This window comes from Uranotaenia lowii, chromosome 1, assembly GCF_029784155.1.
Source record: "Uranotaenia lowii strain MFRU-FL chromosome 1, ASM2978415v1, whole genome shotgun sequence".
NCBI lineage: Eukaryota > Metazoa > Arthropoda > Insecta > Diptera > Culicidae > Uranotaenia > Uranotaenia lowii.
This window is the reverse complement of record NC_073691.1, coordinates 35587008-35601969: the sequence shown is the minus strand read 5'-3', so window position 1 is coordinate 35601969 and position 14962 is coordinate 35587008. Positions and strand designations below refer to the sequence as shown.

General features: G+C 36.1%; 1 protein-coding gene across 4 annotated transcripts in view; it reads left to right on the top strand.

Moving 5' to 3' along the window:
• The first annotated feature begins 201 nt into the window (after window positions 1-201).
• The window catches only part of LOC129748482 (probable serine/threonine-protein kinase DDB_G0282963), a 93248-nt gene continuing 78487 nt past the window's right edge, over window positions 202-14962 (top strand). Inside the window, exons 1-3 of one of the 4 annotated variants that reach the window (XM_055743133.1) lie at window positions 203-416; window positions 747-1676; window positions 8829-9217. In XM_055743133.1, coding sequence (XP_055599108.1) covers window positions 1666-1676; window positions 8829-9217 — 400 coding nt within the window. In that variant the 5' untranslated portion in view covers window positions 203-416; window positions 747-1665. Of the gene's footprint in view, window positions 1677-8828; window positions 9218-14962 lie in introns of all 4 variants that reach the window. The other 3 variants (XM_055743125.1, XM_055743149.1, XM_055743142.1) reach the window with 3 other exon arrangements.

Here is a 14962-nt window from a genome sequence, read left to right as displayed (position 1 = left end):
CGAAAGCAAGAGAGAAGACAAAGATACCAAAAGCAAACCATTCACAACTGCTGCAGTCCGCTCGTCGATGCAGTAGGAGAAAACGAGAACGCAGGAGTTTGTTTTGCTCCCGATCTCCCGTTAGCAATTGATTGAGCAAAGAGGAGAGAACTACGGGATTGAGTGAGTGAGGAGGAGAAAAAAAACGATAAAAAAACTGGTGGCTCCCTGACTGGGCTGACTGCTTGCAGCAGTATTGCAGAAATCGGTGTCAAGTGATATGGGTGCGAACGGTTGAAACGGGGATTATTCTGTTTGCTACGGGTCCCGTGTTATGTTCCGTTTTCGTGTGTCTCGGGAGGACAATTTTTTTAATTTTAATGACGTTGGTGTTTTTCGGTGTTTTGGTTTAGTAAAGTGTTTATCGTTGCTTAAAGGTTGAGTGATGTTTTGATGATTATGGATGGGATTAAGTGATGTGTTAATCTGTCGTATCAGAAGATGTTGACAGGAAATTCCAATCAATGAATCAATTAGTCCCAGTAGTCAGTGTTCATTGCTGGTGTCTCTTTCGTGGGAATGGTTCAGGGTCATTTGCTTCTCGACGTTGCAGTCGTCAGTGTCAGTGGTAGTGTTTTTGTGTTTTGATCTGTTACCAAAATAAGTGCCTTATCGTCAAGGTTGCGTCCGGAATTCGTGACGTTGACAACCGTTAAACAACGGCGGGGAATCTGCATATTTATCCATTTGGATTGTTTCAATTTTAGTATATGTCCAAGAAGCTTTAAGCAGCAAAACGCAAATTCAGATTGGGATTTGGGTTGTTAGTGTATGAGTGTTGGTGGTAAGAAGCAGAGTTGTCCGGATCAAGTTTAAGTGCAATCAAGGGGGAAAGAACCGGGACCGGGTGTGTGTATCCCAGAGAGGTTGCAGCAACGGTACGGCAACAGCCAGCAAGCAAAACAAAGGAGGCCACCGAGCAAAGAAGGCCGTGAGAGACGAACGACAAACAAAACGGGAGAAACTCCAGGGAAAGTATTTGTATACGGGAACAGAAACTAACTGTGGGAACCTAGGGAAGTCTCTAAGCAGCAGCAGCTAAGCCGACAGCTTGGCACGGTTCGTTGGTTTCTGGTCATTTGTGCAGGGCACTAATACACTGCGAAATTAATGTAATACCGTTCGGGGTTCCGCTGATCTTGTCCATTCTCAGCGAGCAAGCAAGCAAAACAGCAGTAAGGAATGCAAGTCAGCCCAAGTGTCGCACACTCTTCGTCCGAATAAGTTTAAGTTTTCCTCTACACACACGTAACAGTAACAACTTCAACAACAAGAATAGAGGGGACAACGCGAAAAGCCGAAGAGCAGGTAAACATTGACCGGACCGATATTGCACGCAACCCAGAAGACACATGTTCGGATAGACTGCGGTCCGTGGTTTGTAATTGTTATTATTGAAGTGGAATAGCAGCAGGAACAGTTTTGCGCAAATGTACCTACACCTGTTTAACCTGAAGCAGCCTACAACATCAACAACAAGAGCCATAAAAGTGTTCTATTGATACACAAGCCGTCGTAACATTCCGGTTGCCACCTCTGCCCTTCGCTGTCCCGAAGAAGGTAAAAAGCGAGGGAGGTGGACAGGACCAGAGACTTCTATTATAGCACCGTGCCGTGTCATTTGTCATGGAGAAAAGGTAATGCTCGTCGTTCGACGGTTTTTGAGCGTTGACTCACATTTTTTCGTGGTTCGTTTTCGTACTTGCTGTCCAGGGATGGACTCATGTGATTAACCGACCGTTCTTATCACTCGAGTTGTGCAACCATGTTAAATGTTAATGCCCATCTGTCATATGACCGATCGTACGTAAGCGATAAGCACCTTTAACAGGTTCATGATGGGTTTGCGTTAATGAGGAGTGCACATCGATGTCAACCGTACGAGAGTGCTTCACGATTTTGAAACGATTTGGCGATGGTTCATTTGGAAGACACAAACCTTCGATTTTTATGCAGGAATTCGTTTAGAGACTTAAACTGTATGAGATAGAGGTCGATAGATGAAAGTGTGCCTCTCAAAATGATTCCCATTCTTCATTGTTTAGTGAATACCTACATGTGTATTCGTGTATTCAACTCTCAATTAAGATATCCAAATTCAAAATTTAAATTACGAAAATTTGGAACTCAAATTTAACATATAATAAGCCCATTATTTTGAAATGCAATGGTTTAATCGATTCATAATCTTGATATCCAGCTCTGTTGACATCTCTAGCATATATTTTCATTTTTTTTTGGAATCTTATTTTATATCTCCTTTAATTGCAACTTGAGTTTTACGTGAAACTGAAAGTTTGTGAATTTAAGAAGCTTTCTGGCGACGTAAGTAATAATGTTGCAGAAACTCGTTTGTCGAATTGTTAAATGTGAAGTTATGGTGTATATAAATCTATTCTTGAGTCAACCTTTCATATTTAAGGGGGGGTAGGGTCTAACACTTTCAAAAAATCGATTTTTTTATTATTCTATTTTCTTGTTGTAAAATATTTCAAGAATGTTGTGTCAAATTTTCAAGTCAATTGAAGCAAAACTGTAGAAATTATAGGCCTTTATCTCCTCCTATCTAATACTGCAAGAAAGCAAGAGCAGAAACTTCAAACGCGTTTTTCTCGAAAGCACATTTTTAAAGTCCGTGGACATCGTCATTTGAAAACTACTTATCCGATTCTTTTCAAATTTGGAACATATTTTCTACATACAAAATACCAGACCCCAACGTTTTTCTTTTTTGTTTTTTTTTACTTTGGGGAGATTTTACAGGGTAAAAATGGCGGATTTTTTCGTGAAAAATCGTATTTTTTACTTTAAACAGCCACAAAAATTTCATAAAATTTTTTTTAAGTTAAATAAAAACGTTGGGGTCTAGAAAAACATCTATTAAAAATATTCTGCTCTGATTTTTTTACTTCAGATGATTCTGTGCTGAGATACAGTGTCCACCGCAAATCCTGTTTTCTAAAAGGCATCCTCGAAAGTGCTCCGTCACCGGCTCATTTTTCAATATTTTTCTACGAAAAAGTTATTAAATGTTTTTTTAACGATGCTTTGTATAATGCAAAAAAATTGAAAACGTTTGTTTGAACGATTGCTCTAGAAAAAAATCGTGAAAATGGTGTTTTTTTTTATAGCCGTTAGACCCTACCCCCCTTTTAATAGACCGTGCAACAAAAAACCTTATAAAACGTTGAATGGGTTTGTTTTCCACATTTTAAAAATGAATCGGACCGGAAAAAAATTAAATTTTTTCAAAAACAAATATTATAATAATGATAATTTAACGGAAAATCTGCCAGTGTTGCTAGTTTCTTTTCATTATAAAAACAATGCTCTGTTTGAGGGGTTAAAACTATTATATTGCTACTCTTATAGCTTTGCCGTTTTCGGCAAATTGTAGGCAGAAAATTTTGCCAGAAAGCTCTATATATTGGAATTTTTTTTGCCTTTCGTATGAACAAAATATTCAAGAAAGATCTAAAAAGTGTCATCTTCCGATCACATATTTTGTGATCTTTCATACAAAATTTCAAATCGAAACATGGGTATCTAAATCTTATTTTCAAAATTTACGAAAATTTTGTCGTTCTTTTTGACCAAAAAGGAAACTTTTAAGGCTTTCATTTTAAATCTCATGAGGTTTCAGTGATTTGAATTTTTGTAACTGATTCAGAATAAAGAATTAATTATGATTAGGATTAAATTTCTGGTCACTATGGTAGTTCTGACTGAAGTTTGATTTCTCGGAAGAATCAACATGAAAAGTGCTCTGGAGGTTCACTTTATGCATTTTCTTTGAGTTGGGAGGACCAACATGAAGAGTGTTCAAAACGTTCACTTTCTCAATTTTCGTTGGATCGGGAGGACCAACATGAAGAGTGTTCTGAAGGTTCACTTTATGAATTTTTGTTGGATTGGGAGGACCAACATGAAGAGTGTTCTGGAGGTGCACTTTATGGATTTCCGCTGAATTGGAAGGAACAACATGAAAGTGTTCTGAAGGTTCACTTAATGGATTTTCGTTGGATTGGGAGGCCCACCATGAAGAGTGTTCTGGAGGTTCACTTTATGAATTTTTGTTGGATCGGGAAGACCAACATGAAAAGTGTTCTGGCGGTTCACTTTATGCATTTTCTTTGATCGGGAAGACCAAAATGAAAAGTGGTCGTCCACCAGGTTCACTTTAAAAATTTTTGTTGAATTGGGAGGACCAACATGAAGAGTGTTCTGAAGTTCACTTTATGGATTTTCGCCAAATTGAGAGGTCCAACATGGAAAGCGTTCTAAAGGTTCTCTTTATGAATTTTCGTTGGATCGGGAGGACCGACATGAAGAGTGTTCTGGAGGTTCACTTAATGGATATTCGTTGGATCGGGAGGACAACATAAAGAGTGAATGTTCACTTTATGAATTTTTTCATTGGATTGGGAGGACCAACATGAAGAATGTTCTGAAGGTTCACTTTATGGATTTTCGCTGAATTGGGCGGACCAACATGGAAAGCATTCTAAAGGTTCTTTTTATTAATTTTCGTTGAATCGGGAGGCCCACCATGAAGAGTGTTCTGGAGGTTCACTTTATGGATTTAAGTTGGATCGGGAGGTCCAACACGAAGAGTATGATGAAGGTTTACTTTATGGATTTTCGTTGGATCGAGAACAACAATATGAAGAAGGTTCTGGAAGTTCATTTTATGGATTTTCGTTGGATCGGGAAGACCAACATGAAATGTTTTCTGGCGGTTCACTTTATGCATCTTCTTTGATCGGGAAGACCAACATGAAGAGTGTTCTGAAGGTTCACTTTATGAATTTTCGTTGGATTGGGAGGACCAACATTAAGAGTGTTATGAAGGTTCACTTCTCGGATTTTCGCTGAATTGGGAGGACCTAAATGGAAAGCGTTCTTAAGGTTCTCTTTATGAATTTTCGTTGAATCGGGAGGACCAACATGAAGAGTGTTTTGGAGGTTCACTTATTTGATATTGGGCATTCGTTGGATTGGGAGGTCCAACGTTAAGAGTTAATGTTCACTTGATGAATTTTCGTTGGATCGGGAGGACCGACACGAAGAGTTTGCTGAAGGTTCACTTTATGGATTTTCTTTGGATCGAGAAGAACAACATGAAGAAGGTTTTGGAAGTTCACTTTACACTTTATGGATTTTCGTTGGATCGGGAAGACCAACATGAAAAGTGTTCTGGAAGTTCACTTTATGCATTTTCTTTGATCGGGAAGACCAAAATGAAGAGTGTTCTGATGGTTCAGTTATGAATTTTCGCTTGATTAAGAGGACCAACATGTAAAGTGTTCTGAAGGTTCATTATATGGTTTTTTGTTGGATCGAGAGGACGAACACGAATAGTTTGCTAGAGGTTCACTTTATGAATTTTCGTTGGATTGGGAGGACCAACATGAAGAGTGTTCTGGAGGTTCACTTTATGGATTTTCGCTGAATTGGGAGGACCAACATGGAAAGCGTTCTAAATGTTCTCTTTATGAATTTTCGTTGAATCGGGAGGACCAACATGAAGAGTGTTTTGGAGGTTCACTTCATGGATATTCATTGGATTGGGAGGACTAACATTAAGAGTTAATGTTCACTTTATGAATTTTCGTTGGATCAGGAGGACCGACACGAAGAGTTTGCTGTAGGTTCACGTTATGGATTTTCGTTGGATCGAGAAGAACAACATGAAGAAGGTTCTGGAAGTTCACTTTATGGATTTTCGTTGGATCGGGAGGACCAACATGAAAAGTGTTCTGGAAGTTCACTTTATGCATTTTCTTTGATCGGGAAGACCAACATGAAGAGTGTTCTGATGGTTCAGTTATGAATTTTTGCTTGATTAAGAGGATCAACATGGAAAGTATTCTGAAGGTTCACTGTATGGTTTTTTGTTGGATCGAGAGGACGAACACGAATAGTTTGCTAGAGGTTCACTTTATGAATTTTCGTTGGATTGGGAGGACCAACATGAAGAGTGTTCTTGAGGTTCACTTAATGGATTTTTGCTGAATTGGGAGGACCAACATGGAAAGCGTTCTAAAGGTTCTCTTTATGAATTTTCGTTGGATCGGGAGGACCGACATGAAGAGTGTTCTGGAGGTTCACTTTATGGATATTCGTTGGATCGGGAGGACCAACATAAAGAGTTAATGTTCACTTTATGTACATATAAAGGGTGTTCGGATAAAAAATGATCAAACTAAATTGTGTGAAAATCGATTGTTTGCTTATCAAAAAAAATCTAAATTCTAAACCGTTTGACAGTTTATGGAACGCGAGTGGGGTTGTCACTTTTTTCGCTGGATTAGATCTTGTTTCGTTGGTCCAATCCTTGTTTAACTATCGTCCAATATATTTCGATCAGGCGAAGTTCTGATGTGTTCGGAGGGTTCTTATCCTTGGGCACAACTTGAATATTGTTGGTGACCTTTCTTTCCTAATGGAAGTATGCCAAATTCGGTCAAAACAGCACAGACACGTCAAATTTCTTCAGGAAAGGCAGCAAACGCTTTCGAAGACACTCTTTCTTGTAAATTTCCTGGTTGACAGTTCTGGTTGCAACTAAAATTTCGCTTTTCAAGCCACAGGTACAGATAGTTCATCAAACGAGATATTCCTAGGCAAACTTTGATAGTTTGATATGCTTGAAAATGTCTGCCACCTTTCCCATTCCGGTTGCTATATTATACTCTTGTCCAGGAAGCTGTCTGAAGACTGCCTTGGCGTAGGTTTTGTCGTCCATTGCCACGCAACCGAACTTTGTAACACCCAGAAAATATTTTGGTTGCTGTATTTTTATGCTGTTTTGATATACGTTTCATGTTCATTATAAAATGATCGTATGAAAGTTAAAAACAGTATTTACCTACCAAAGTCGAATTTTAAGTTCGGGTTTTGAAAAATGTTCCCACTTTAAGCTAAAATTAAGTCATAAAAAATCGATACTAACATTTAGTCAAAAACATACAAAGAAGGTTTTGCTCACGATCTCTTGATTGAGATCAAAAGAATTCCGATATAGAATAAGATGGCTGAGATATGGCCAATCAAAATGTTCATGTTTTTGAGGGGATGATCCCAAACTTTTGGCCGGCAGTGTTTATACATGATATTCAATTCTTTCTAAAGCGATGAAAACTAAACCAATTGGGCGTTATCCGACACCTTATTCGTACATATCGAATGCAAGAGAGCGCAAGATGTTGCTCTCATAGCCTTCAAATCATTGCCAGCGACAGTATTTTCCAGTTTCTCATTGGTCAATATAACTCAATTTCCATCTTATTTTTAGCCATCTGGATGCACTGCTGGTTGCAGAGAAAACATGATAATGATTTTCTCACTTGAAGCTTGCGCGGGAGCAAAATCATTCCGAAATTCACAATCGTGGCGGACCTTATATTATATCCGATTTAAACTGACTTCTTATAACATTTTATACGATCTTTTTACTATTCAGATATTGTTAACTTAAGTTATCATTTCTGATATGATTTAATGTTTGCTGGTTATCGTGTAAGGTTATCGTTGGCATTTGAAGTCACTACCTTTTTATAAGTCGATAGTCCGGATCGCCTTTTAGCTTCATGCACGGTTGTAGACGATATTCCCAACTTATTGGCGATATCTCGAATGGAAAGATTGAAGTTTCGCATGAAAGTGCTAACCACTCTTCTGTTTGTCACTGTGGCTGCTGGATTTTGATTTTCCCCAGATCCCGGCTTCCTAGTGTTCGAAATATGTTCCTCGAACACTTTTATTACTTTGGTGCCTGTCGATTTGGCCACATTCAACGACTTTGCTGTTTCTGCGTGCGTGTAGTTCGGGTTTACACGTCGCATGTACAAAATTTTGATTCGTAGCTCCTCTTGCTTGGACGCCATTTTAATAACTAAAGATCTTAGAATCCAAATCGAAGCATCATTCTACACACACAAAAACTATAGAAGGAGGGGTGTTAAGTTTTTTTTTTATATGAATAATTTTTGAAAATAATTGGCAAATTTAAGTTGATCACTTTTTGATCGGTACCACATTTTACGTATTTTTTCATGGCTAGTTTTAATTATGAGATAAATACTTGAAAAAAAACGTTGCAAGGTGATTCAAAATATACTTCTGCTCTAAAACAAGTCTTAGACTGATAAACGAAAGTAAAACACGAACAAATATTCAATAGACAGTAGGTATATAAAATGTAATCATATATTCTTCCTCTGTAATGATTTGCTAGTTATTTTCATTAGAAAAGCAACAAGCTGATAAAAATTGCTCATCTTTCTATTTAGCAATAGAAAGAAAACTCACTAAGAACACCTGAACCGAACTCGATGTTTAGTAATCCATCATGCTTTACAAGCTCGTTCATTCGCTTACTTGGGCCTAAGTATGTACCATTCGATGCTCAAAACCCCAGACAGGTCTCTCAACCACGTTTTGCCTATAAAGTACGAATCCACCGAACAACCGAAAGCCGGTGAGCTGGCTCAGATGTTTTTAATTGCATAAAACGCATACCGAGGTATCTTACGACGAAACGTGCTCTTCGGGGACGATGCGTTTTCTAACTAGCTATACGCGCCGTTTTTCCACCAAATCCACTTTAGTAGCTCCGCAGGCATTAGCGTGTTTAGCGGGAGAGAGTGAGTGCTAGTAGTTGTACTATCCCTAGCTAGACGCATACCTACCTTGAAGGTAACTAACCGTAATTTTTGTTTTTCTTCTTTCCTTTTTCGGGGTTTGCCGCTGCTATTCCACGGTGTTTTTCCTTTGGATCCGCACAGCTTCGATGAAATAACAGTCTCCAGTCTGTCGGACCTGCAACTGGGAGGAGGAGGAGAAGGAAGTGCTACAGCAACGGTTGGTTCCTCACCATCGGCCCTGTCCATCGGCACGATTGGTCCACTGCTAGGCCTAGGCCATCAACAACATCATCAGCATCGGCCCCAACATCAACATCAACAACAGCACCAGGTCACGTTACAGTCGTCGCCATCAGCGGACCTCTTCGATTCGACCGGCACAGCCATTGCGCCATCCGCATCATTCCTGAGGGAAACCTCTCAACGAAGACACACCGGCAATAGCAGCAGCAATAACAGTAACAACAACCACAACCTAAACAACCAAAACAACAGCAACAACAACAACAACGGCAACAGCTCCAGTAACGGTGAGAAAATTGTTATGCTAATTAATTGAATTATCATTTGGGAACGACCGAGTACGACGACGACGACCAAGAAGACGACGTCTTTTTCCCTCGGCTTTGAGATTGTTGTTTGTTGGGGAGCTTAGAAGAGATACCTAGTGTGAAAGGCGGACCCCCCTCCCCTACTCTTTATTGGCATTGTACGGAAGTGTCGGCGAGAAATATGTATTTGAGCTTGTCTAGGGGAACCTTGGAAGAAATCAGTGCAAAACGAGATTGGAGAATCAATGAAATCGCATTAGAAATGAGAGTTCAATTGGTTAACAATCTCAATGCAAATATCGTAATTCCAACTAAATAAGTAAATGATCGTAAAAATGGGTACTTTAAATCGGTATAAATCGGATATGATAAGAAGTTGTGCATTGAGAGCAAAACTTGCATCTGTTGCATACTTTCAGGCTGTACGAATAAGATGTAGAATATTGTCGCACTTTTATATATTTTATCACTCTAGATCAGGGATCGGCAACCGATGAATAGGAAGTAGACCTTGGTGAAGGTTGCAAAATTTCAATGAGAGTCCGGATTCTGCCCGGCTGTATTAACTTTATTTGCCAAAACAAACAATTTGTGTTATATTTTTTTTATGTTGGCGTCCAAAACTAAACTTTTTGAGAAAGATTTATAAAAACAATCATGAAAAGTTAATTGATAGTCTAGAATACGATTAAGAAAATGCTTATGGAAAAAAATGTTTTTCAAGTTTTTTTTTCCTGATCGGTGTTGAGTTCCTGGGTTTCGACCTAATTTGCCCGGATATTGCCCGGAAATTTGGTTAACATTTTGAAATCGAATGCCTGGATTTTGCCAGGTTTTTATATTAAATATTCCGTATTTGTCTGGCCCGGATACGTGCTGAAAAAATCTGTCAACCTAAGCCTTGGTGCAAGGGACAGTGAATTTTTTTTTTGTGCCAAAATTTCAAAATATTATCAAATGTAAAGCTTAACACTTTTAGCAATAGGACACTTTCTTCTGCTAATAGCTCGTTTACCAGTAATCGGAAATTCAAAATTTTGATTGCATTTTGCTGCCTGTGAAAAGAACTATCCGACGATTTTTATTCATTTTTATTTACGATGCAAGAGAAAAAGAAAAAAAAATTTGCACAGTTTCCTTCAGAATTCATCATTATCAAATTGATAGCTGACAAAACCGTTGGTTTCTCAAAGAATAACTGTGTGTGAGTGGTGGAAAAGTATGCAAATAATGTCAAAAATGCCAACAAAGTTTAAATCAAATCAAGTTTTTTTTTCAGCAGGGAAAAGCCCGCGGGAGTTGAGTTGAGTTGAAGTTTAATATTGAATAAGCGAAAAACTAAGGAGAGATCGCTGAAATGTCAAAAAAAAAATCTCCATTAAACTGAAAGTGTTGCCTTATAATAAGTCATTCAAACTTAACCTATTTTTTGCCAGTTCCAGAGCTTGTAAGCTGTATAGCCGGTACCGAGTCTTTGGAACAGATGATTTCTGATTAACGACACAATTTATAAAATACCTTATTTCAAACAAATTCCAGCGTTTGAATCCTATACCATATCTGCTCGTGGCATGGTCCTGAGCATATTCAAGTATATTTTTTGCTGGTTATTTTGTATAAAATATTATGCCACAATTCTGCTCCTGTGGAAAAAACAAAAATTTTCAATACGGAAACTTTGGTTTTGGCTGTTTTTAAAAACCTAAAAAGAGTTATCTTGTACGTATCCTTCGCAACCTACGATCTATACTAACCGACTATACTTTAAGTTCAATCTCATGATGGTTTTACTTCATTATTGTCAGAGTTTGCCTGCAGAAATCCCAGTAAAAACGCCTTAAAGTGACTCAAAAACAGGCGCGGTCCTATGGGGGGTGGGGGGGTGATCGGAGTGATCACCCCCCCAAGCGGCAAAAAACCGTTACAAAATACCCGTAAATGCTCGAATTTCTATAAAAATTTTGAACTTCCCCTAGTAGATGTCCTTTTGAATTTTCAAAAATTTTCCACTCCATGGGGGTATTTAATCAACGAAAAAGTTTCTTATCACTTAAAGGCTCACGATTAAAGAAAAGTCGGTCTACCAAACTCAAGCAGCTGTAACTTGCAATTCCCTGGATCGAATTATAGCAATCAACTTCTGTTAAATTGTTCAGAGTGTTGACTTTGAATTTGCTAACCATTTATCTACTTAACATTCGAGCTAGGTAATTAAATGTGGGGACATTTTTTTTAATTGTCACTAATATCCCTCATATGCCTAGATTTACATGAGCAAATTGTGATAAATTTTGTATTTGTTTCAAAATCTTAGCTTCTTAATTCTTCATTATGTTTTAAATTTTATTGGAATTTAAAATTTGAAAAAGTCAAATAGGGGAGAGAATATTGTTGTAACACTGAAATACTTTTTTCTACTGAATCATATATTGATTGCCTTTACCATGCAGTTTCTTTTTTTATTCTGTCAGACAGAAAAAAAAAACAAAAAAATACTTAAACTATATACAAATGTATGAAATCATCAGATTTCTAATTTCCTTCAATTTTCATAAATTACTATCGTGTTGAGTGGATTTACAGATCTTGGTCATTCTAAGAAGTGAAAAAAATACCTTTGGCTTTAAGTTTTAAAATTATTAGTAAGAAATTTAAATTGTAGTCACACTCTTAATTGGAGTGATCAGTTTTCCAGTATGCGCTTAAGAAACGTGTGATTTCAATTCACAGTCTTTGGTATCTTCTCATCTTTCTGTTTGACACTAATGTTTCACAAAATAAATTCAATCGTAATATACAATATGTTGAGGCCGCATGAAATCAATTTTCAAGAGAGATTCGTCAACGGAAAGTTCCTCATAAGGATTTTTCTTTCTAGTTCCAAATATCTTAAAAAGCGAAGGAACAAAATATTATAATAAAACTTTACTTCAAGAATAAAAAGCTAAAACGAATCTTAAATTCAAATATAAATTAGAATTTCCAATTCTGTATTTTTTTTTGTTTACAGTTGGTGTATTGATAATTTTGAATCTTTCAAAGTGATGTCTAACTCATTCCAAAATCCAATGCAGTACTATTCTCACTTGCGTTTACAAGGAATTCATAATTGGATTCAAAAATAACAATTGAGTTTTTTAATCATAGTAAAGATTCTCTTGCACGAATTCATCTCTCCCTCGATTTTACATCATTCAAATATGAATTTGGAAACTTCAAACTATCCTTTATTAAGAAATCCAAAAAAAAAAATGAGATCCAATTTTATTTAATTTGGTTTGAAATCTATCACATAAAGCATTCATATAATGGATAACCGTAAAAAGATCAAGTACATACTACCAAACAGAAATTGAACGTGAAAATTTAAAATTTTAATTTGGAAACTGACTTTGATTTATTTCAAGGTACAGAATGCAATTTTATATTTTTTCTATCTGCTCTGTTTTTCGTTATAACATTTGAAAATACATGGTTAGATAAAATTCCTAGACAAAAATAAGTGCACTTTTTAGCAAATGCTAACAGTATCAAATAAAAGGTTCTAACTTCATGATCAATTTTTTTGAAGACTGTGAGTAATTTACCGTGACTTCTGGACGACAAAATTATAGAATTAAGAAAAATGTTAAATTTATTTTTATCAAATCGTTGTTTTTAAGGAAAAAAAATCTGTATCATTTTTTTCTGAAATTCGCCACTTAATGGCATTTTTTCCTAATATTTGCATTGATGAATGAATAAAAGATAATTTATAGATTCATCATAATTATTTGTTGTTCATGTAGGTAAAGGTAAGTTGCTTCATCATTAATCGATTAAACTCTAAACTAATTAATTTTCTTACAAAAAATCTGACGAAAAAATCGAGTTAAGGACACAAACAAATTTTCCAAAATAAGTTAGCCTATTTTTATTTTTTTCCCTTGTGGATTAAAACTTTCCCGTTATCAGTCGATTATTTTTTCGTCAAGAAGGCAATCCATTTAGTTAACATTCGAAAAAGCTTTTTGTGACATTTGACTTATACTGCTGGATTTCAAGATCTACACCAATTATATTGCCGAATTTGCTTTCAGCTCACCCACATAACAATTTTGAAATTTTAAGTTAAAATTCAGTTTAAGATTTGATACTCAACATCTGAAAGTTTGGCTATTTCAATTGTAATTGATAAATACTATTCACTAAACTAACCATGAAGGGTTCATTCCATGTTTTTTTATTATAAATCAAGATCATTTCAAGAGTTTGGTATTATGAAGATACATACATGAAGAAAAAACGATTTTTAACATTTTTTATAATTTAATTGTTGCTATTTTAATTTGTTTCTGTACAATAAAAATTGAAACTTTTGTATTATAACCTGAAATTCAAGAGCAAATCAATTAAAATTATGTTCCAGAAGCTTCATACTTCAGTATCTGATTTTGATAATCTCATTTTCAACTAAATTTATATTTAGAGTGTTGATTTTTATTTTCGAGAATTTGAAAAATCAAAGCCAGAATTTCGAATCACTTTTCAGTAAATTAATCCAATGTAAAATTTAATCACCGATAATCAGTTTGAAATTCATAGCGATAATTAACTAAAACTTATCTCAAAAATATACTTTTTGTTTGGCCTAGCACTAATATACAGAAGCTCAACAACGTGTGTATAATTTTCATTTGTAAAATGAGATTTTGGTGAAATAATAATAAATAAATAACAAGAAATTCTTTAAAGATCTTTGAAAGTGACAATTTCAAACTACCAGATGTACGAATCATGACAATTTTCTTTTTATTAACATTTTTTTGCAGTGAATATTATAGATTTGCTGGTTGTTCTATAATTAATGAAAAAGTTTGATAAAAGATTTCATTATTCTTCTCTTATTTCATATTTTTCAAAATACATCTGATTTTGTTCAGTGAAATAGAAGTGGGGGAGGAGGAGCAGTGTGCAGTTATACAGTACTTATTTGAAAGTGACAACCCTCAACGCCCCCCTGCCCCCCCCCCCCCAAGAGCCAACTCTAGGACCGCCCCTGCTCAAAAATAATCGAGTTTCGTTAATTTCGAAACAACTGTATCCAATAAATTGTCCTCAGTTTCTTTTAAAGAAGAAGTATTGGAACGAGAAGTAGCAGAAATTTAAGGAGGAGAATGTAGCCAGCTAAAATACAGGTTAGACGAAGTATAATTTTGAAAAACTGATCAATATTATGACTGAAAAAAGAACTAAGCTTTAATGGTTATAAATTGTGGAAAACTGATAAATCGTAAGCGTTATTAAAAACCTGTTACTGGTCAGTTTTGACCATTCAGTGACCAAGCTGTATCACAAGCATTTTTTTAAAGCATTTGTTAGCTTAAAGTTGCCAGATGTTTTTCGGCATGTATCCGGGCTATTTTATCCAAAATCCTGGCAAAATCCAGGCATTTGATTTCAAAATGGTCAACTAAAAATCCAGGCCCTGGGCCTCATTACTCAGCACAAAAAAAATTGAAAAAAAATTTCATCTTCAAGCTCATCAGCAGTATTTTAGGCTTTCAAAAAACTTTTCATGATTATTTTTAATACTTTTTTTAAACAATTTTGTTTTGGACGCATAAATAAAAAAAAAAATCACAACACAACTCGCTTTTTAGCAAATGAAGTGCATGATTCCTGGCAAAATCCGGACATTTTTCAATGAAATCTGGAAACCGACCGGACCGGATCGGCTTTTGT